The sequence below is a fragment of the Mytilus trossulus genome, chromosome 1 (assembly GCF_036588685.1).
Source record: "Mytilus trossulus isolate FHL-02 chromosome 1, PNRI_Mtr1.1.1.hap1, whole genome shotgun sequence".
NCBI classification, from domain to species: Eukaryota; Metazoa; Mollusca; class Bivalvia; order Mytilida; family Mytilidae; genus Mytilus; species Mytilus trossulus.
The window spans coordinates 81,528,274-81,553,415 of NC_086373.1; the positions used below are offsets into that span (position 1 = coordinate 81,528,274).

The 25,142-nt window shown below is 32.5% G+C and overlaps 1 protein-coding gene across 1 annotated transcript; it reads left to right on the plus strand.

The window, feature by feature from the left end:
* Positions 1-348: 348 nt before the first annotated feature.
* LOC134686997 (U6 snRNA-associated Sm-like protein LSm4) lies at positions 349-24,578 on the plus strand. Its single transcript, XM_063546903.1, has 5 exons — positions 349-434; positions 4,330-4,371; positions 10,898-10,996; positions 11,379-11,559; positions 24,297-24,578. Exons 1-5 carry the CDS (start codon positions 432-434, stop codon positions 24,395-24,397), a joined length of 426 nt encoding a protein of 141 aa, XP_063402973.1. The 5' UTR covers positions 349-431; the 3' UTR covers positions 24,398-24,578.
* Positions 24,579-25,142: the final 564 nt, after the last annotated feature.

Sequence of the window (25,142 nt, forward strand, 5' to 3'; positions counted from 1 at the left end):
AAAAAGGTTTTGCTTCTTTAATTTACATATCTAAGTTAATAAATTAGAAATGAACTGTTTGATAAAACTTTAATAAAGAAAAAAAAACTATGAATAATATTTTATTAAATGTGTATTTCTTGTCAATGTATAACGACTTACTATCGTAATCGAAAATAATAAATATATCTGAAAATCCAAAAGACATGTCTTATTAAACTAATACATAATTTCAATTTTGTGATTTTGTCACCAATGAAAACCGAAATCGCCTAGTATTTACATATTTTAACTACTGATAATTGAATGCAAATAAAATTGAATTGAAAATGATTTGGATAATGGGGATAAACAAGCAAACAATTACGTACATTCCGTTCTTCTTTTATTTACAGGTTCACAACCATACCATAAATGCACCGGCAAATTCGTAGAAATTTCGATTCAGAAAAATGGTACTAATTTAGCATTTTACTGTTCTATATGTACATGAATTTATGTTTCAGCTTCTTAACTAAGAACAAAAAATGATTTTTACTTGTTTGAGTAAACTATTAATCGAAAAACTCATAATTTTAGAGAGAGCTTCCAACGGCAACACTGTCGTCCTAAACAGGCATGAAGTATTTGCTGCTGGACGTTATACACATTATCGCTATTTGTCCACCATTTCTTTATATCACACAGGTTCCCGTTAAGTTTTGACGTCATAAAACAAAATATTTGATGCGCCAATTGAAAAGTGATTGTTGTATGCGTCAAAAGTTCAAGAGGCCGGGTCAGCCGGGTCTAAGCGATAAGGTGTATTGGGGGAGTTTTGATCACGGGTCCCGCTAACTTTTTGTCAGATTTCCTTATCCCGCTTATACTTAGTCATAAGCAATTCTCATTTTTTTGTAATTTCCTGTGTCCTGCTAGACTTCATTTCCCGTTTTCACAGCACAATAATTTGACTTTCACGTGTCACGCTTACAAAAAATCTGCAATCACGCGTCCTGCTTAGATCCCAATGAAACCCAGGTTCAGGTTCCACTTAAGGTTCATGTGGACCCTATGGCTAAAGTGGCCGTATTTTAACCTAAAAATTTACTCTGAGTACAGACAAACCTGCGCATCTGTAAAAATTTTCAGGCATAGCATGCCCTAGATAAATGAATTTTAAGTAAGTTTTATGTTTTAGAAAAATAAAAACGTACCAGGATTTTGCCGTGCACTTTTTTCATTCCTCCAGAAGGTGCCAAAATAAACTAAGTTGAGGAACAGGTTTGAGAACTTCCCCACAGGTAAAAATTAAAGTGAGCATTTTTAATTGACATTGACATTAGATGGACAATTGATACATGACAATAATTGGTTATTTAAACTGTGTACCTGAGTGGACCATATCAAGGTAAACCCAACTGTTTGTTAATTTTATCATCTTCTGCAGAGACGATAAAAAGTGTATGGGAAAATCCAGTTAAGTTATGAATTTTCTAAATCATACAATGCATTTGAATTCTCTTTATCTAGGGCATGCTATGCCTTAAAACTTTTCCAGATGCACAGGTTTGCCTGTACTCAGAGAAAATTTTGATGTGAAAATACGGCCATTTTAGCCCTAGGGTCCACATGAACCTTAAGTTAACATGCTAAAGTCAAAATATAGAACACTTCCATTGACTTCAAAAACATCTAAACTTTGCCTGTATTTTTCAACCTAAAATGAATAAAAGTCCTAAACTATGGGAACACATCTTCATTTAAACACACTAAACATATACACAGTTGTAAAAATTGTAAATAAAATTGAAATTTTTATGTTGTGGCCAAACCGGCTTTTGGGGTGAACACTTAATTTTCAAAAAAAATCTGGAGGCTTGCGTGATGACTTAAATTGTTTTAAATTGATATCAATGAATACTGTAACGTTGATTTTAAAGAAAATGTATTGATTTACGAGTTTCAGTTAATTTCATGCATCTAAGTGAACCAATATCAAAGGTACAATTTACAGAAATTGGACAAAAATGTCATTGAAACATATTTATGTGACAAATAAACATAAATATACATATTTGGTTAGGGCCATCTGAAGGCACCCAGAGGAAGGCACATCTGGGTGCGGGAGTTTCTCGCTGCATTGAAGACCCATTGGTGGCCTTCGTGTCTGCTCAATGGTCGGGTTGTTGTCTCTTTGACAAATGCAACATTTCCATTCTCAATATTATTTCATTAGATTTCAATTTTATGGCAACCAGGCCCCATTGTTTTTGTGAAATTCATTAATTCTCAACTTCATGCAGTTTATTGACAAATAAATATTAAGCAAGTTTCAACAAAACAATTTGCCTTCTATATGAATTACCATGCAAATATTGATTTGGTACTTACATGTTTATGTGATCCAAATATAATTTCTGACTTCAAAATGTGTGTTGAAAAATCAGATGAATATATATAAAAAGGAGATGCGGTATGATTGCCAATGCGACAACTCTTCTCAAGAGACCAAATGACACAGAAATTAACAGCTATATGTCACCTTACAGTCTTCAACAATGAGCAAAGCCCATACCACATAGTCAACTATAAAAGGCCCTGAAATCACAAATGTAAAACAATTCAAACAAGACAACTAACAGCCTAATAAATGTACAAAAAAATTTCATCTCTTGACTTTTAAATCTTGGTAAAGTTTCATAATGATTTTGTATTCTTTATGGTCAAAACTTTGCATACACATGCAGTGTTTTCCATTCGGCATTTAAGCCGGGTGTGCCGACCACCTTCTTTTCAAAGCCGACCACCTTTCCATTTTAGAAGGTGGTCGGCTTTTTTTTCAAATTCCGGATTTTTTTTTTTTTTTTCATTGACAAAAATGGCGGATCGTCAAATTTCAATGTTTTCTTTTATTAATCGGGGGAATGCAAAGCAGATGACGATGGTGATAAGGAAAATTCTAAGCCATATAAGTCATCTAAAAGGGATCGATGATTTGAAATTGTTGAAATAAAAAAAAAAGTATCAAAACAACAGAAAAGGCACACAGGCGATCGCCAAGATAAACAGGTTGGGAACAATCCCAAAATGAGGGATATCCCTTAAATTAGGGACTTTCCATCAGGCAAGGGTCATATAACTGTTGAAGAAAAGATAAAGAAAAACTTAAATTTATTACCTTAAAAGGGGGAAATCGTTTTATTTGGTACAACTTTTCTAAAAGATTGTGCTCATTTGTTTTATCTTTGAATGTACCGCCTCTTAAAAGAGATAGTCATTACAATGAGAGGTTACCCCTTACCTGTTTCTTTTAAATGTACCCCTCATAAAAGGGATAGTCATTACATTGAGAGATTACTCCTCATCTGTTTCTCTTTAAATGTACCCCTCATAAAAGGGATAGTCATTACATTGAGAAATTACCCCTCATTTGAAGGGTGGTGATAAATATGAACAGAACTTTAAATGGATAATCGTCATAGAAGGATAATACTGTTCTGTGTGCCAAAAATACAGCACTAAAGCGAGGAACAGGACAGAAACTTGGTTCGATAGGCCATGCATTAGCAGACTTCGTAGGAGGAGGGAGTACTGCAAAAGCCATTATGAGCTGCTATCCGAGATGCACAAAACTAATTTGTCAAATCATTTAATGAAAGGCTAGCAGTGATAGCATAAGAATGGTTCAATTCCATTAAATGTGAATACAATACTTATCCCTTTTATTTGTGACCCTAACCTACAGTAAAACTGAAAAAAATTAACCCAGTTGAAAATATGAAATAAAAATCACCCGGTTGCAAGTGTTTGTTTCAAAACACCCACCTTACCTTAGTGAAAAAAGGAGAACACTGACATGTAATCATATTTGTATAAACACCTCATTTTGTAATGAATCCATATTTAGGCCAGGAAAAGCAGTGGCTGATCCAGAAATTTTCATAAGAAATGGCTCACTCCAGTCATGCTGTAATGATTTCCTTAATAACCAACCAAATTTTCCCCACTAAAATAGGGGAGACACTAAATCCAACTTTGAAAAGCCCTGAGTGAACCTCGGTTATTTAATTTTTGACAATTAAAAATACCTAATGAAATACACTTTATTTTACCGTGCTTACAGAAAAAGCCAAAACAGAATATTTGTAAACTTCAATAGTTATATACATTTATACTTCTGATATGATTTAGACATACAAATATAAAAGCAACTGCCAAAGTCCCTTCCCACCATTTTGATGATTTTTAATACACTAGTTATTGAACATGATTTGTTAATGGCACTACACTCTACAGATGTACTTTTAATTCAGTGGTCGATTTCCTGTGTACCTAGATACCAATATAAACAATTATATTTATTTTCAGCTGCCTTTGTCCCTGTTGAGGACTGCTGTAAATCACCCTATGGTAAGTTTTTCACAATATCTCTTCAGAAAGACAAGTTGTTTTTAAACAACTGGAGTTATATCATTTTAAAGTCTGTCATTGTTCTTCTATGTACATTTTTTTGTACACTTTTTACTAGTCATAATCGTGTGTAATCCTATTTTTGGAGCTAAACTGTTTTACAAGTGAGAGACATTAAAAGTCATATATACTTTTGTACATAATTATATATCAATGGGAACTCCTTTTGATGCATCTGACACAGACAGTCCCAATTATTTACCTTTCTAGATAATGAAAATTCAGAAATAGCATGCATTTATTATCTTGATTTTAATTTTTGTGATATTGGGAAAAATTCTATTCATATAAAAAGATTTAAAATGTGAGTTTAAATTATTGTGATTATCACCCTGTTTCATTTTTTGCAATAAAAAAAATATTGCAATAATTTCTGAATTTATAGTAGTTGAAAATGATAGATCAGAGAAAGATTCTGGTATCATAACAGACTGTGATTGTTTTGTTAAGAACAGCCACAAACATTTAACTATCCTATTAAAGGTCAAGCTGGCATATCTTTCCTTGTTCTTTTTTACACTTGAATTATATGTTGCTTCCAGCTTTTTTATAACATCATCCCAGAAAGAACATGTAAAAATGTATAATAGGTTTGAAAAAATGTGCATCCATTTTAAGGATTTGATATTTAAATGATATTGTACAACTGTACAACATCCAATTTATTTATGGTTGAGGGATGAACATTTTGAATAAAGTCAACAGGTGATGTATCATGTTACACTGTGGATATCTCACTGCTGTACTCCTTCATGTATATGATTGAATAATTGCCATTTTATTAAGTACTTATACATGTACCTAAAAAGTATTGAAAAAAAATGGACTTTAAAACAGACCACACTCACAACCACAAAATGACTTCTCTGAGAAGAATTGTACACAAAGACCAGCTGAAGACAAACATGACAAACAGCAATAAACAGTCACATCCATATTTGTTGCTTGAGGAACTTTAGTTTGGTTCATATTTTGACCCAGAGATAGACATCATTAATTTTTATACATTTTTGAAATATTTTATTGGTCTGAATTATTTGGATCATAATTTTGATTGCATATAGTTTTGCCTTGAGGTTTTCATTGTATATAAAGTGCAAGTTTTTCCCATAGTTCTTTTCAGACAGAAAGCCACATTAATAGATCTGTATTATGTAATGCACTTATTTCATATTCATAGATGCAGACAAGATGCATGATATTAAGTACATGTAAAATTTACCTGCTAAATATTACAAATTTTAGTACATAATTTTTTTTTTACATCTAGCACTCAAAGTATGCTATATCAAATACAAAGGTTGTGAAATGGCCATCTTTAATTTAAATTTTGGTGTGAAATTTGTTCAATTTTTAAGTCCTCCCTGAGATTTGTTTTCAAAATTTTTTACACAAATCTGCTCTGAAACCACTCAACCAACAATTTTTGGGTAAAAATTGCATGAAATGCAATCAAACCCTATGTTACTGACTTGATATTTAAATCTTCCAAGGCTGATCACTACCTTTTTGATACACAAAATATAGTGCATTGATCATAACATTCTATGCATCCTAGGATTCCTATCAATGGATGTTTACTGAAAGGAGTGGGGACATTAAGGCCTGCCTGTTTTGACCCAAGAAAATAAAATGTTTGATAAATGTTTCAAAATGGCACATAATGTTGAGAAATGCATAGGATCTAGAAATATAAATGAAAATCATCAAGATTTTTATCTGGATGACGTCACAATTGCATCATAATATGTACTGTTTTAACAAAAACGATGAAAAATACAGAATTTATGCAGTTTTCTATCTTTATTTTGGTTGTGGAAACATCGTACACAGCCAAGAAACAACAAAATAATTTAACAGAAGCTTTATTATAACTAAGTAAGTAAGTTATTATAACTATTGACATTATCTAACCAATGATAAAGTTGTTTCTTTGGTGTGCACATACTTTTTAAATCTAGAATATACTTAAAATTTAATGAAAAAACAAGGAAAATCAAGAAATGTTACAACATATGCAAATTAAGTCATGGATTGTTGCCATTGTAACTTGTTCAATGCCAAATTTGTTTTGTTTTTTCTGAAAACCTTGTACCTTTAATAGTCAAGTTTTCAGTAATTTAAGGGTATGTATTATAACTTTGAAATTTGCAGTAATTTTTGGGCCAAATTAGGGCCTTATTGCCCTACTCCTTTATCAGTGTGAATATATGCTCAGATACTCAAGTGACAAAATAATGTTACACCTGTCAAGAAAATTTCATAACTTTAACAGGTCGGGACCACTACCTTATATGGAAATGCATAAATTAGCATACTTATGTTCTCGCACATGTAATTGTTTATTTACATGTGACGCAATTTATTTTTACCTGGGTTTTTGACCAATCCACTAAATGAGTCACAATGCATGATGGACTACTATGTGTTTACAATCAACCAAGAACACGTGTTATTTAATGAAATACAACACATTTTTTCGTGCAATGCAGGATTAACAATTTCGCTTAGTTTTTCATTTTGTGTATCCTCATTTATAGTTCGTGATATAAATTATTACTTCCATGCTCAGATTAACGAAGAGTTGTTTCTATGCGAAGAAAAAAGGGTTTGAATTACCCGATATATAGCCATTAACATGTTTGATGATGGCACAGAGATTCATGTATTTGTCAACCAGACAGCAACAAAACAACAGCGATTACCCATGAGACAAACTTACTAGTGTAAAGTAAGCTGTTGATAACAGCTGGTGCTGATATTCAAGAGTACAGCAATGTTCGTATCTAGATAATTAAAGGCAAATGTGGGATCCTTGAATTCTTTGTTCGTAAAGATGGTGAAGAAATACTTACATACATGACAGTGTTAACAAAATCTAAAGGTATTTTTTTTTGGTCACATTTCAATGTATGGGACTTCCAAACTGTTTTCTTTGTTTTGAAGGTAGTGAAGTCAGCAGCTGTAGTTTCAGTTTGTTTGTTTTTTAACGGGCTCGGACATTTGCCAAACTGAATAAAATCATTTCAGATGATTTCTTATACCTGCAAAGTAAAACTTTGGTTGGCTTGCTTGCTTTGTTTGTATAGTTGTTTATACAAGCTTTAAAAATAAGATTGACATCTTTAAACAATATATATATAGGCATAGTTTAACTTGTATATTTTATATTTTGTACAATATACAAACAAAGCAAGCCAGCTAAACAAAGTTTTGCTCTACATGCATTAGGAAATAAGCTGTAATGATTTTATCCATATGTATGTGCGACAAGGCGGAACATTTTATATGTTTTGTGAAAATTGCAGCGTTGGATCTATAATGAAAAAAGAAGATGTGGTATGATTGCCAATGAGACAGCTGTCCACAAAATGACACAGAAATTAACATTTATAGATCACCCTACGGCCTTCAACAATGAGCAAAGCCAATACCGCATAGTCAGCTATAAAAGGCCCCAATATGACAATGTAAAACAATTCAAACGAGAAAACTAACGGCCTTAAATAAATACATATAAAGAAATGAACGAAAAACAAATATGTCACCCCTAAACAACGACAACCACTGAAATACATGCTTCTATACAATATATATATATTTTTTTGATGGGATAGATTTCTTGTCCTTTTATATATTTAATTGGGCCAGGTTTTTTTTTTGTTTCTTTTTGTTTGGATTGTTTTACACAAGTAATTTTTGGGTCATTAATAGCTTACTTTTCAGCATTGAATCTATGACTGCTTACTTTACTAAATTATGTCTTTGTTGGAAAGATGTCTCATTTGGCACTCATACCTCATCTTCTTATTTCTATATACAAAGCAAATAGAAAAAAAATAATAGGTAATATGGCACCCACTTTGACCCAGAGACTTTTAGTATTGAAGATATTTTCATATGTCAACAGGACAGCAGCCGAACGATAAAAAACCTCTGAGGTATATTTTGTGATAAAATTAGCAACAAAAGGATATTATCGATGGATGAAACTATAAAGAATGTATTGAGCTATATACCGTACCCACTCAGTGGCAGATCCAGGGGGCGGGGGTTGCGGGGGATGGACGATCAGTGCATTTGGATGGGGACATGTAGTTGGAACCCCCTCCCCTTTTGTCCAGGGTTAGAACACCCCCCCCCCCCCCAACCCCTTTTTAAAATGGCTGGATTCGCCCCTGCTGCTTTCATAACACTTATTTTAAGCATACTGAATATTATGATTTTCTTACTATTAGTTCAGGTCCTGATGAAAAAAATACACATTCAGTACAGAAAGAAGTGTTTCAATGAAAGGTTTCGTGTTTTTCTAGGCAGAAATTATTTTGGAATGACATTATACAGGTTTTAAAGTGCTAAAATGATTTTCTTACTGAACAGTGGTCACTTCATTGGATATTTCACTGTGTCATGTCGTGAAATTAATGCATGTTCAATTCATCTTAATGCACAAAACTGGTTCAACTACTTTTGCAAGGCGAAAAAGAAAGTCGAATCGTGAAGCCCGTAAACAATATTTTTTTAATCTGAGCATGCAAATTGAAGATTACATTGTATATTTTACATTAAGCCCACAATGCATTGTAGTTTATTGAGTCGATTGGTCATTTTTTCAAGGCCATATTGGCCTTGTGTTTTGGAAATTACTATGCAAATATATTCTGACGTCAGAAAATCTAGAGTTCTCGACCTGTTTAATAAGGTGCAGGAATCTAATATCTGTTCTAAAAATATAAATGATGTCATTGTTAATGTCATCTTTAAAAATTGGAGTTATCTCCCATTGTCCCAAACTGTAGTAACCAATGCTTTATTGAAAATGCATTATTTAATTTTACTTCCCACTGATAGATTAATGCAATCTTTAACCTTCAGTGCTTACATGCACTTTGATTGTGCAATGACTGATCGACTGTTCAACCAATGCTTTTCAAATTTTAACAAGTTGTGACTGTTGAGAAAATGAAGGTCAAACTTTGATATTGACAATTTTCAGATTTCCTGTTCAGGAGTTATAGTCCTTGATAGATTGAAAATTAGTAGTTTATATCATTTCTGTTGGAACCATTCAAACAATTTAGATATTTGTCACTGATGACAATGTGGAGGTTAATTTTGATATTGATGATATTTTACTATTTTAAATAAAAAAGGTAAAACTGAAAATAGGGACAGAAAGATTTAGAGTCATTCATACAAGCCTGCAATTTAAGCAAACATCAATTTCATTTGTGCTAGTTGCTCTGATTATCAAATACAGAAAGCAAGTTTACTGTCAAATTGACAACTCATTTCTTTTACACATATTTTGGTTTTAATGTAGATCATCTCTATGTCATAATAATGTGTCTGGAATGGAAACAACAATATTAACCTCAGTTAATCGGTTATAGATTGATTAATAAACAGCTGTCTGATCTGAAAATGAAAAATCTTTTGAAAAAATTGTATGTCAATAGAAAACCTTAAAGAATGATTAATTTAATTTTGACTCAGTTCAATGTCAAATCTAACTATCCACAATAAATTGACTTATCCTGTTAGAAGCTACCAGTTACTATTAGAGCAGATGACTTCAAAAAAGATACACTAAATAAGAGCCAGAGAAAAAAGCAAATGTCATATAAATATCAAAAACATGATTAAAATTGGCTTATATTATTAAAGAAATTGATACTTAGTAAAGATATATTGCACATATGTGACTGATAGTATCTAAAATTGTCAAGGAATTTCAATAAATAAATAAAATTTGTGTTAAAGAATGGCTAAATAGTATTTTATCATATCTTAATTCTTGTTTAAACCTCTATAAGGTGATGTGCTACTTTAGAAGAAAATCTTTATATCTAATATTTTTATATATCTCAATTTCTGTGTTGCAAAGGTGTTAAGGATAAAAGATATGAGATATGATTAAAAGATTATTGGAAGAATATTTTTAAATAGAAATGGATCATTTTGGCTTCAACCCAATGCCATATTTGAAGTATCTCAATCTCATTTTTTCTGTTATTTTTGCAAAAACAACTAAAATTGTTAATTTTCAAGGCATTGCCAGATGCACATTAAACCTTTAGGACATCTCAGTTTGTCAACCATTTTCAGATCCTGCCTACGTAATCAAGGTCCAGTAATTGGATTTCTTTTTTCTAAATTTTATACCTACTGTTAAGACATATCTCTGTGTCACCAGTTTTATTAATATTTGATTGTTTAGTTTTCATCAGACATGATAATATATATTCTTGTGCTTTAGTGCTCATGTACTTCAGTTGCATTCAGGATAAAAGGACCAAACTTTGAGCATAAGATTGCATTGTAATATTCTTACTTTTAACAAGAACACGACTTTATGGTCCTTTCCTTTTTGGAAAATTTCATACTCTGTATTTCATGTACTCTTAAGTTTTCTGTAAATGGCACTTATGAATATGTTATTATAACTTCTTGTATTTTTTAATAGTTAGTGGAGTTAAAGAATGGAGAAACATACAATGGACATTTAGTCAGCTGTGATAATTGGATGAATATAAATCTCAGAGAAGTAATTTGTACCTCAAGGGTAAGTTAATGAATATGTAAGGTGGTAATAAAGACGAAAATATACAAACAAAGGATAGAAAATGATTGATTAATTGTTGATCATGTTGATGTTTGATGCTATCTGCAGCGCTTTACAAATTCATAGCAGCCTGTTTTTATACACCCATTAATGGGACATTTTATGGTAAACTGTTGTCCATTCAGACAACTCAAAACTTATGTTAAAGATGGCCCTCCGACCCTCACCCTCCTTTATTAGATCAGATCTTGGTCAATCTTAAACATCTAACAAGTAAAGTTGCTACCCAAAGACTGTTTTAAGATTATAGATGTGTTGCAGCATTTGCATGCCAAGTGTAATTTATTAGTAAATTTATCAGATTATCATTATATATTATTAGGATGGTGATAGATTTTGGAGAATGCCAGAATGTTATATAAGGGGAAGTACAATTAAATACCTCAGAATACCTGACGAGGTCATCGACATGGTAAAGGAGGAGGTTATACAAAAATCTAAAGGTCGTGGTGAAGGAAGAGGTGGTGGTAGAGGAGGTCCACAAAGGGGACGAGGAGGAAGAGGTACGATACTTTTCAGGGTGAAAAGTTAAAATTTAATCAACTTTCCACAGTAGTTAAAAGTTTCAGTACTAGATCAGTCTTAAAGCAAATCTTTTTGATTAAATATTCTCTTGTGAAAGAGGGGTGGTGTCTGGCCTGTGGATCTAGTCTGAAAACACTATCTGATTGTTATTTGGCTTAGGATATATTGTAAGAGTGGGGTATGTGCTGGGTTATTAATATTAAACCTATATCTTAAATTAGGCAAAATATAGGGAACTGCAAAAAATCTAAAGCATAATTGATAAAAAATATAAATGCCATTTGATTTTCATCGAGCTTTGACTTTTGTCTAAAAAGCGAGACATAGCGATCCTTCATTGGGTTGTTGTAGGTGGCGGCGTCCACAAATATTCACTCTGTGGTTTAAGTTTTTGAAATTTTAATAACTTTCTTAAATTATCCTGGATTGCATGGACAGAAGCTTGTTTATGATCATGAGATAGTATCCAGAAGTAAATTTTGTAAAATAAAGTCCTGTTTTTCCTTATTTTTGTCGAGCCTGCAACTTTTGTTGCAGAAAGCTTGACATAGGGATAATGATCCTGCGGCGGCGGCGTTAGCTAACTTCTTAAAAGCTTTATATTTTAGAAGTTAGAAGACCTGGATGCTTCATACTTTAGATATAGATGCCTCATGTTACGATCTTTCCGTCAGTCACATGTCCAATGTCCTTGACCTCATTTTCATGGTTCAGTGACTACTTGAAAAAAAAGTTAAGATTTTTTGTAATGTTAAATTCTCTCTTATTATAAGTAATTGGATAACTATATTTGGTATGTGCGTACCTTGCAAGGTCCTCATGCCTGTCAGACAGTTTTCACTTGACCTCGACCTCATTTCATTGATCAGTGAACAAGGTTAAGTTTTGGTGGTCAAGTCCATATCTCAGACTCTTTAAGCAATAGGTCTAGTATATTCGGTGTATGGAAGCACTGTAAGGTGTACATGTCCAACTGGCAGGTGTCATCTGACCTTGACCTCATTTTCATGGTTTAGTGGTTATAATAGTTAAGTTTTATACGACCGCAAAATTTGAAATTTTTTTCGTTGTATATTGCTATCGCGTCGTCGTCGTCGTCGTCCGAATACTTTTAGTTTTCGTACTCTAACTTTAGTAAAAGTTAAAAATAATCTATGAAATTTTAACACAAGGTTTATGACCACAAAAGGAAGGTTGGTATTGATTTTTGGAGTTTTGGTCCCAACATTTTAGAAATTAGGGGCCAAAAAGGGCCCAATTAAGCATTTTCTTGGTTTTCGCACTCTAACTTTAGTTTAAGTTAATAGAAATCTATGAAATTTTGACACAAGGTTTATGACCACAAAAAGAAAGGTTGGGATTGATTTTGGGAGTTTTGGTTTCAACAGTTTAGGAATTAGGGGCCAAAAAAGGGCCCAAATAAGCATTATTCTTGGTTTTCGCACAATAACTTTAGTTTAAGTAAATAGAAATCAATTAAATTTAAACACAATGTTTATGACCACAAAAGGAAGGTTGATATTGATTTTGGGAGTTTAGGTCCCAACAGTTAAGGAATTAGGGGCCAAAAAGGGACCCAAATAAGCATTTTTCTTGGTTTTCGCACCATAACGTTAGTATAAGTAAATAGAAATCTATGAAATTTAAACACAAGGTTTATGACCATAAAAGGAAGGTTGGAATTGATTTTGGGAGTTTTGGTCCTAACAGTTTAGGAATAAGGGGCCCAAAGGGTCAAAAATTAAACTTTGTTTGGTTTTATCAAAATTGAATAATTGGGGTTCTTTGATATGCCGAATCTAACTGTGTATGTAGATTCTTAACTTTTGGTCCCGTTTTCAAATTGGTCTACATTAAGGTCCAAAGGGTCCAAAATTAAAGTAAGTTTGATTTTGACAAAAAATGAATCAGTTGGGTTCTTTGATATGCTGAATCTAAAAATGTACTTAGATTCTTGATTATTGGCCCAGTTTTCAAGTTGGTCCAAATCGGGGTCCAAAATTAAACTTAGTTTGATTTCATCAAAAATTTAATAAATGGGGTTCTTTGATATGCCAAATCTAACTGTGTATGTAGATTCTTCATTTTTGGTCCTGTTTACAAATGGTCTACATTAAAGTCCAAAGGGTCCAAAATTAAACTTAGTTTGATTTTAACAAAAATTGAAATCTTGGGGTTCTTTGATATGCTGAATCCAAACATGTACTTAGATTTTTGATTCTGGGCCCAGTTTTCAAGTTGGTCAAAATCAGGATCTAAAATTATTATATTAAGTATTGTGCAATAGCAAGTCTTTTTAATTGCACAGTATTGCTCAATGACAAGAAATATCTAATTGCACAATATTATGAAATAGCAATTTTTTTTTTAATTAGAGTTGTCTTTCTTTGTCCAGAATAGTAAGCAAGAAATATCTAATTGCACAATATTGTGCAATAGCAAGAATTTTTTTTAATTGGAGTTATCTTTCTTTGTCCAGAATCAACTTAAATCTTTGTTATATACAATATACAATGTATATTCACTTTTTACTACCAACTGATAAATTAAAATAATCTTTACCATTCAGTGATAACAAGCAGTTTTTTACATCTTAATATTTTATGATGTATTTAAATGAGTGGTTATTGTTGAAAACTCCATTAGAAATTTTAATTGAGATTAGTTTTGGAATAAGGGAAAGGGGGATGTGATTAAAAATATTGGGTTAAATTTTTCTCATTTGAAATTTCATAAATAAAAAGAAAATTTCTTTTAACATTTTTTTGAGAGGATTAATATTCAACAGCATAGTGAATTGCTCTAAGAGAAAACAAAAAATTTAAGTTCATTAGAACACATTCATTCTGTGTCAGAAACCTATGCTGAGTCAACTATTTAATCACAATCCAAATTTAGAGCTGAATCCAGCTTGAATGTTGTGTCCATACTTGGCCCAACCGTTCAGGGTTCAACCTCTGCGGTCGTATAAAGCTATGCCCTGCGGAGCATCTGGTTGTGTTTTGGTCTGTTTTTCTTATACTATATGCAATAGGTCTACTATATTTGGAGTATGGAATGATTGTAAGGTGTACATGTCTAGCTGACAGGTGTCATCGGACCTTGACCTCATTTTCATGGTTTAGTGGTCAAAGTTAAGTTTTTGAGTTTTGGTCTATTTTTCTAATACTTTATGCATTAGTCAACTATATTTGGTGTATGGAAATATTTTATGATCTATATGTCTGTTACGCAGGTTTTATATGACCTTGACCTCATTTTCACAGCCCATTGCTTAGTGTAAAGTGTTTGTGTTTTGGTCTGTTTTCTTGATTTATAAACAATTAGTCAACTATATTTGTTGTATTGAAGAATTGTTAGTTGTACATGTCTGCCTGGCATGGTTCATCTGACCTTGATCTCATTTTCATGGTTCATTGATCAATGTTTCGTTTTCTTTGGTTAATGTTGAGTTTATGTGACAGTTGTAATAAAGCTTTATATTTAGGTCTATCAACATAATATCAATGATTAGTAAAGAAGGCGAGACATTTCAGCTTGTGCACTCTTGTTCTTATAAATGGTCTTAGTTTTTCTGCCAGGAAACATAACATTCACTCTGTGGTAAAATTTAAAAATTTAATACCTTTCTTAAACTATCCTGGATTTCAACCAAACTTGAACAGAAGCTTGTTTATGACCATAAGATAGTATCCTGAAGTATTTTACTTATAAATGGACTTAGTTTTTCTCCCAGTTAACATTACATACAGTCTGCAATTTAAGTTTTTAAAACTTTTTTAAGATTCATAAACTATCCTGGATTTTTACCAAACTTAGACAGAAACTTCTTACAATCTAAAGATATTATCGAGAGGAATATATTTATTATTTTTTTCCCTTGTTTTTGTTGAGCCTGCAATGAGCAGCAAAAGTAGTCTAAACACTGGGTTCCACAGAACCCTTACAATGTTTTATTCATAAATAATTATTTCATTTCATTTTTTGATATTTAATAAAAAAAAAAAATAGAAAACTTTCAAGGGCTTCTGAACTTTTCCCAGCACTTGGCCTTCATTGTCTGTTGTTGTCTGTTACCCATTAACAAACATCTTCTCTGAAACCACTGGACCAAATTTAAATAAAATTATCATTGGGGTATAAAGTTTTAAAGAATGTGTCATGAGACTTCTATTGTCAGATGGCCAACATGGCTAAAAATGAAACATATAGTGGTCAAATGCAAGTTTTGTCTATTATTTAAAAAACAGAGGCAGACATGTTTAGAATGTTGAGTTTTATCTTTATGAGGTAAAAGTCAAACTGACAGACAACTCCTTTAAGTAATTATTGCTCTTAAATGACAAACTTTACCATTTTTTAGCTCACCTGGTCCATCGTTGTTAACTTTTACCAAAAACTTCTCCTATGAAACTACTGGGCCAAATGAGTAGGTCCGGTAATGACAGATTTTGGCCTCAAATTTCAGTTTCATTTGACGAAAGATTTTGACCACTTTTAAACACTTTTAAAGTGTCTATTTTATATGTTTCGATTAATTTATGTGAAAGTTTTAAACTTATTTCGTCATTAAAAACGATCCGATTCAAGCTCAAATATGAAAAATCTACCAAATATGCGAAAAAATGTCACTTTTCAGATGGTTTTGGTCAAAAACGAAAGTGGCCGCATCCGTGTTCATCTACAACCTTTATATATGTTATGTATTATCATCAAATACAACTTCCATTTCAATATCTTGGATGAACACGAATGCGGCCACTTTCGTTTTACACGGAAACCGTCTAAAATTTAAGTAAAGACTGGAATTGTTAAGATTTCAGTAATTTAGCATGACTTTATGGTGCTAGTATCCAATATATGTGCATTGTATTGTCAAAAACAGTCCATATGTATGTAGCAGAACCATTTTACTATCCAATAAATAACTAAAAGTTTACATTTTAACAATTTTGTAAAACTGCCATATTTTGGGGCCGAAAAAGGGTCTTACCGGACCTACTCCTTTAACCAAACTTGGCCACAATCATCACTGGGGTATCTCGTTTAAAAATGTGTACGGAGACCTGGCCAACCAACCAAGATGGCCGCCATGGCGAAAAATAGAACATAGGGGTAAAATAAGTTTTGGCTTACAAAAAAGGGGGAAAACAAGGGTTTTTCAGTTTAGAGGACAATTTAGAAAATTTAAAAGCAGTGAAGGGGATGTAATCCAATTAAAATCTAAATAACACTATATATGTTTGATTACTTGTCGATTACCTCCCTTACACTGCTTGAAAATTATGTATTAAGAAATGATGATTGTCTTGAGATGTAAATTCATTTTTAGAAGTTACTGTTTATTAATATTAATTTTGACTGTATGTCATTTTATATTTTAATATTTTATGATGTATCTAAATGAGTAGTTATTGTTGCCAACTCCATTCGAAATTTGAATTGAGATTAATTTTTTTAATAAGGAAACGGGGGAGGTGAAAAAAATGTTGATGGGGGAAGGGATGTTAAAATTTTCTCATTTAAAGTCATAAGAAACCTCAAAATAAAAAAAAAGTATGCATAGGATTTTTGTAACTAAATGAATAGTTTGCATTATACAACTTATGTACATATACTTTTTTCTGAGGAAAATTCTTTAATTTGTCCACATTTAGAAGAAGTTTACTTATTTTTGATTGCTTGCTTCCAGGAAGCAATTCGCCAACATATTTTCCGTATGCATAGTGACCTGAGTGTAACCCTCCTCGTAAAAAATCTGGTGATCACAATACACATGGATCTGTCATTGAAAAAAACAAATATCTGATTATACATGTTAAACACGTGCTCAATACCCATGCTTTTTATACGACCGCAAATTTTGAAAAAAATTTCGTCGTATATTGCTATCACGTTGGCGTCGTCGTCGTCGTCGTCGTCCGAATACTTTTAGTTTTCGCACTCTAACTTTAGTAAAAGTGAATATAAATCTATAAAATTTTATCACAAGGTTTATGACCACAAAAGGAAGGTTGGTATTGATTTTGGGAGTTTTGGTCCCAACATTTTAGGAATTAGGGGCCAAAAAGGGCCCAAATAAGCATTTTCTTGGTTTTCGCACTATAACTTTAGTTTAAGTTAATAGAAATCTATGAAATTTTGACACAAGGTTTATGACCACAAAAGAAAGGTTGGGATTGATTTTGGGAGTTTTGGTTTCAATAGTGTAGGAATTATGGGCCAAAAAAGGGCCCAAATAAGCATTATTCTTGGTTTTCGCACAATAACTTTAGTTTAAGTAAATAGAAAATAATGAAATTTAAACACAATGTTTATGACCACAAAAGGAAGGTTGGTATTGATTTTGGGAGTTTAGGTCCCAACTGTTTAGGAATTAGGGGCCAAAAAGGGACCCAAATAAGCATTTTTCTTGGTTTTCGCACCATAACTTTAGTATAAGTAAATAGAAATCTATGAAATTCAAACACAAGGTTTATGACCATAAAAGGAAGGCTGGTAATGATTTTGGGAGTTTTGGTCCCAACAGTTTAGGAATAAGGGGCCCAAAGGGTCCAAAATTAAACTTTGTTTGATTTCATCAAAATTGAATAATTCGGGTTCTTTGATATGCCGAATCTAACTGTGTATGTAGATTTTTAACTTTTGGTCCCGTTTTCAAATTGGTCTACATTAAGGTCCAAAGGGTCCAAAATTAAACTTCGTTTGATTTTGACAAAAAATTAATCGGTTGGGTTCTTTGATATGCTGAATCTAAAAATGTACTTAGATTCTTGATTATCGGCCCAGTTTTCAAGTTGGTCCAAATCGGGGTCCAAAATTAAACTTTGTTTGATTTCATCAAAAAATGGGGTTCTTTGATATGCCAAATCTAACTGTGTATGTAGATTCCTCATTTTTGGTCTTGTTTTCAAATTGGTCTACATTAAAGTCCAAAGGGTCCAAAATTAAACTTTGTTTGATTTTAACAAAAATTGAAATCTTGGGGTTTCTTTGATATGCTGAATCCAAACATGTACTTAGATTTTTGATTCTGGGCCCAGTTTTCAAGTTGGTCCAAATCAGGATCTAAAATTATTATATTAAGTTTTGTGCAATAGCAAGTCTTTTCAATTGCACAGTATTGCGCAATGGCAAGAAATATCTTATTGCAAAATATTGTGAAATAGCAATTTTGTTTTTAATTAGAGTTATCAAACTCATCTTTCTTTGTCCAGAATAGTAAGCAAGAAATATCTAATTGTAAGAATTTTTTTTATTTGGAGTTATCTTTCTTTGTCCAGAATCAACTTAAATCTTTGTTATATATACAATATACAATTTATATTCATTTTTTACTACCAACTGATAAATTAAAATAATCTTTACCATTCAGTGATAACAAGCAGTTTTTTTACATCTTAATATTTTATGATGTATTTAAATGAGTAGTAATTATTGTTGCAAACTCCATTAGAAATTTTAATTGAGATTAGTTTTGGAATAAGGAAAGGGGGATATGAATTAAAAAAATTGGGTTCAATTTTCTCATTTGAAATTTCATAAATAAAAAGAAAATTTCTTCAAATATTTTTTTGAGAGGAATAATATTCAACAGCATAGTGAATTGCTCTAAGAGAAAACAAAAATTTTAATTTCATTAGAACACATTCATTCTGTGTCAGAAACCTATGCTGTGTCAACTATTTAATCACAATCCAAATTTAGAGCTGAATCCAGCTTGAATGTTGTGTCCATACTTGCCCCAACCGTTCAGGGTTCAACCTCTGCAGTCGTATAAAGCTACGCCCTGCGGAGCATCTGGTTGTGATTTGTTTACTAAAAGGTGACAATCGGTAAAACTCGGCTTCAAAAAACGGCATTTAATGAGCAGCCATATTTGTTAAATCATAACAAACAGAGAGAAAAAAAAATGATGAGTATATGATATATTTGCGTAAATAATGATAAAATCGTACACAGGGGACTAAGTTTATGATATATATATATATATATATATATATACATGCATTGGTTCAAGAATTGGATAAACATTATTTTTCACCACTCACTCGTTTCATATGACTTTAAGATTTCAGAAATTAAAAAGATTTTTTTTACAAATATTTTTGTTGTTGAGGGGATTAATATTCAACAGCAAAGTGTATTGCTCAATAGCAAAAAAAAAAATTAAGTTCATTAGACCCAATTCATTCTGTGTCAAAAACCTATGATGTGTCAATTACTTAATCACATTCCAAATTCAGCGCTGTATCAAGCTTGAATTTTGTGTCCATACTTGCCCCAACTGTTCAGGTTTCGACCACTGCAGTCGTATGAAGCTGCGCCCTGCAGAGCATCTGGTTGGATATTATCTTGAATATTATTATAGATAGAGATAAACTGTAAACAGCAATAATGTTCAGCAAAGTAAGATCTACAAATAAGTCAACATGATCAAAATGGTCAGTTGACCACTTAAGGAGTTATTGCCCTTTCTGGTAATTTTTTACCAAATTTTCATAAATTTTTGTTATCCTTTACAAAAATCTTCTCCTCTGAACCTATTGGGTCAAATTTAACCAAACTTAGCCACAAAAAATATTAGGGTATCTTGTTTAAAAAATGTGTTTATCGGACCACAGATGAATTATCACATTGTGATTGGTCAAACGCCGTCACGTGGTGACCCCCTATGAGACCGTATGGGGTTAGTAAGTTTCATATGGAGTTCATGACGCATTAATGGCGACGTCATCTATTAATGTTGTTGTGTTTCATTGTTTATTTTTCTACAAAACGCCGCAGAAAAAGTCCAGCGTCTGTTAAATTCGTTATATGGTTAACTACTGACCCCCTACAGATCCATAGAGGGTGAATAAAATGCATAAGGGATTCGGCCTCCAGCCTCACCCCCTATGGATTTTACTAACCCTCTTTAGATCCGCAGGGGTCAGTAGCGAACCATATAACTTATAACATTATAAGGGTGGCCTAGCCAACCAATCAAGATGGCTAAAAATAGAACATAGGGGTAAAATGTAGATTGTGGCTTATAACTCTCAAACCAAAGCAAATTTGACAGGGTTAAACTGTTTATCAAGTCAAACATCAACAAAAATTATATTTCTGTCATAAATTTTATTCTATTAATCTAGCTGCCTTGTTAGATATAGTGACCATTGTTGAATGCGCATATAGACCTAGATGGTCCTTTAGTTTTACATAGACCTAGATGGTCCTTTAGTTTTACATAGACCTAGATGGTCCTCTAGTTTTACATAGACCTAGATCATCGTCCTCTAGTTTTACATAGACCTAGATCATCATCCTCTAGTTTTACATAGACCTAGATCATCGTCCTCTAGTTTTACATAGACCTAGATGGTCCTCTAGTTTTACATAGACCTAGATGGTCCTCTAGTTTTACATAGACCTAGATGGTCCTCTAGTTTTACATAGACCTAGATGGTCCTCTAGTTTTACATAGACCTAGATGGTCCTCTAGTTTTACATAGACCTAGATGGTCCTCTAGTTTTACATAGACCTAGATGGTCCTTTAGTTTTACATAGACCTAGATGGTCCTCTAGTTTTACATAGACCTAGATGGTCCTCTAGTTTTACATAGACCTAGATGGTCCTTTAGTTTTACATAGACCTAGATGATCCTTTAGTTTTACATAGACCTAGATGGTCCTTTAGTTTTACATAGACCTAGATGATCCTTTAGTTTTACATAGACCTAGATGGTCCTTTAGTTTTACATAGACCTAGATGGTCCTCTAGTTTTACATAGACCTAGATGGTCCTCTAGTTTTACATAGACCTAGATGGTCCTCTAGTTTTACATAGACCTAGATGGTCCTCTAGTTTTACATAGACCTAGATGGTCCTCTAGTTTTACATAGACCTAGATGGTCCTCTAGTTTTACATAGACCTAGATGGTCCTCTAGTTTTACATAGACCTAGATGATCCTTTAGTTTTACATAGACCTAGATGGTCCTCTAGTTTTACATAGACCTAGATGATCCTTTAGTTTTACATAGACCTAGATGGTCCTCTAGTTTTACATAGACCTAGATGATCCTTTAGTTTTACATAGACCTAGATGGTCCTTTAGTTTTACATAGACCTAGATGATCCTTTAGTTTTACATAGACCTAGATGGTCCTTTAGTTTTACATAGACCTAGATGGTCCTCTAGTTTTACATAGACCTAGATGGTCCTCTAGTTTTACATAGACCTAGATGGTCCTCTAGTTTTACATAGACCTAGATGGTCCTCTAGTTTTACATAGACCTAGATGGTCCTTTAGTTTTACATAGACCTAGATGGTCCTCTAGTTTTACATAGACCTAGATGGTCCTTTAGTTTTACATAGACCTAGATGGTCCTTTAGTTTTACATAGACCGAGATGGTCCTAGATGGTCCTCTAGTTTTACATAGACCTAGATGGTCCTCTAGTTTTACATAGACCTAGATGGTCCTTCAGTTTTACATAGACCTAGATGGTCCTTTAGTTTTACATAGACCTAGATGGTCCTCTTGTTTTACATAGACCTAGATGGTCCTCTAGTTTTACATAGACCTAGATGGTCCTCTAGTTTTACATAGACCTAGATGGTCCTTTAGTTTTACATAGACCTAGATGGTCCTTTAGTTTTACATAGACCTAGATGGTCCTCTAGTTTTACATAGACCTAGATGGTCCTTTAGTTTTACATAGACCTAGATGGTCCTCTAGTTTTACATAGACCTAGATGGTCCTCTAGTTTTACATAGACCTAGATGGTCCTCTAGTTTTACATAGACCTAGATGGTCCTTTAGTTTTACATAGACCTAGATGGTCCTTTAGTTTTACATAGACCTAGATGGTCCTCTAGTTTTACATAGACCTAGATGGTCCTTTAGTTTTACATAGACCTAGATGGTCCTCTAGTTTTACATAGACCTAGATGGTCCTCTAGTTTTACATAGACCTAGATGGTCCTTTAGTTTTACATAGACCTAGATGGTCCTCTAGTTTTACATAGACCTAGATGGTCCTCTAGTTTTACATAGACCTAGATGGTCCTTTAGTTTTACATAGACCTAGATGGTCCTCTAGTTTTACATAGACCTAGATGGTCCTCTAGTTTTACATAGACCTAGATGGTCCTCTAGTTTTACATAGACCTAGATGGTCCTTTAGTTTTACATAGACCTAGATGGTCCTCTAGTTTTACATAGACCTAGATGGTCCTCTAGTTTTACATAGACCTAGATGGTCCTCTAGTTTTACATAGACCTAGATGGTCCTCTAGTTTTACATAGACCTAGATGGTCCTTTAGTTTTACATAGACCTAGATGGTCCTCTAGTTTTACAACCTGTACCTTATTTTCATTAGTATCAACATAACTCTATAACAATAAACATGAAGTCTACCAAATATGAATGTCCCATGTTTAGTATCCTTATTCCTAAAATACATTTATTGAGCTAAAGATTTATGTACTAGGGTAAAATTGGGATCAACAATTGTCTTTTGTCAGAAGAGTTACAGAAAATACATAAATAAAAATCTCATTTACTTCATAAAATATAATCCAGTCGATTAAGAAAAAAATGCATCAAACACCCATCAACCATAATCCCTTTCACAACATTATAACATTAAAAATTTATCTTTACACATCAAAATTTAATCTCTTTAATCTTCTCATGAAGTAGGAGGGAAAAATAAAATGAAGCATTTAAATCTTAATAACATTACATAATAGAAAACATTATATCTTAAATCCTATGTGATTTCCAGTGCAGTTATAACTATGCTGATATTTTGGCATTAAAAATAAGAGGTGTTTATATTAGATCAAAGAGATAGATTTTCTTGGTTGAAAATGATACTACTATGAAATGATATCTAAGTGAGTTTTATCTGTACATCTGAGGAAATCATATTTTTATGCCTGTTTTATGTCTATTGTATCTTGGGTGAAACAAAAAAGATTGAGAAAAGCGATAAACGATATAACTTACTTACTTGTTTATTAAATTATTAAAAACAAATTTTAAACATATAAATTTTCTGTGAGCCTGTATAATTTCAATGAGATGTTTTATATTATCAATGATTATAGGTTTATGTCTGCAGGTGGGCTTTGCATGTCCAATTTGACCTATAGTAAAGTCATAATATACGGAATTCTTCAAAGTATTTTTGTAAATAACAATGTATAAAATATGAATTTACATATCATATAAAAGATACAATGTTGTACTTTTATGTTATACATGATATAACAAGTTCAACAAATGAAAGGAGACTCTATAACTTCCATACACAATTGAATTAATCATAAAAAAATATCACCCAACATTTTAAGTGCAATATTGAAATATATAACATTATTTGTCTTGAAAACATTGTCAATAGAGTTGCATTAAAATGAAGTGAATAAGTGGAAAAAACTAAATTCCTTGCATTCTTGTCTTCATTTACACTCAAAATCAATGTTACAAAACAAACAACTAAATAAATCATCCAAGAATTCATTGCCCTGATATAGCATGTGTATGCTGATGCGGCATAAAGCAATCACAAATCAAACATCTAAGAATTCAAATATGGAAGAAAAAAAACTCAACAAATGTCTCAGCTACATGCCTGCAGTGTATACAAATTTTACAAGATTAATTCTATCATTATTTTCATTGCACCATTACATCACTAGTTGTTTATTTACAGGTGCGTTTGGTAGTCGAGGTGGAGGCCGAGGAGGAGGGGGTGGAGGTGGAGGTGGAAGAGGAGGAGGACGAGGAGGAGGCAGAGGAAGAGGAGATTCGTAGTGTCTATCATTGTGGTGTTGTACTGTATGAATCGTTAGTGTATGTTTGAGCTGATCAGTAAAACTGTATGGATCATTGATGTGTTACTTAGATCTGATCGATTGACTGAATGAAGGAGTAACTCAGTGTGGATATGACAGATGCTTCTATAAAACTTCACATCATTAAATCTTAATCATGATTGATATTGTACTTACTTCCCTTTAATTTGAGAGATTTGTTTACTCCCTTAGCAATTTATAGATCACTTAATCACTTTAGGTTGAGAATACAAGGTGTTGACATCAACAAGGATTTGTACTTTCAGAGTCATGTCAGCTGTCATAACAGATAGGATCAAAGAATTGCTCTATTTTCTAAGTCTTTTGATGAAGTTCCATTGCACAACACAAATATAGATCAAACTGTTAAAATGAAGTTTTGCATCAATGCATTTTTAGGTATTGTAATCTATATGATACATCTCTTCTGATCTTTGGTTAATAAGTTTACACCAACATTTATATCTTGGATTCTGATAAATGTGGGATTATTGAAATGTGTACATGTAGTTATATTTTTACTACAAAAAAGACCATCGGACATTGAATAAGAAGAGATACTGGCTTAGTCAATGATAATGAACCCAATAACTAACAGACATCTATGTTTAATTATTAAGGTGGTACCCAACACTTTCACTTAAATTAATTTTGCTCGTTTGAATTTCATTTACTTTGACCCTTTAACAAAAATTTTTTAAAAA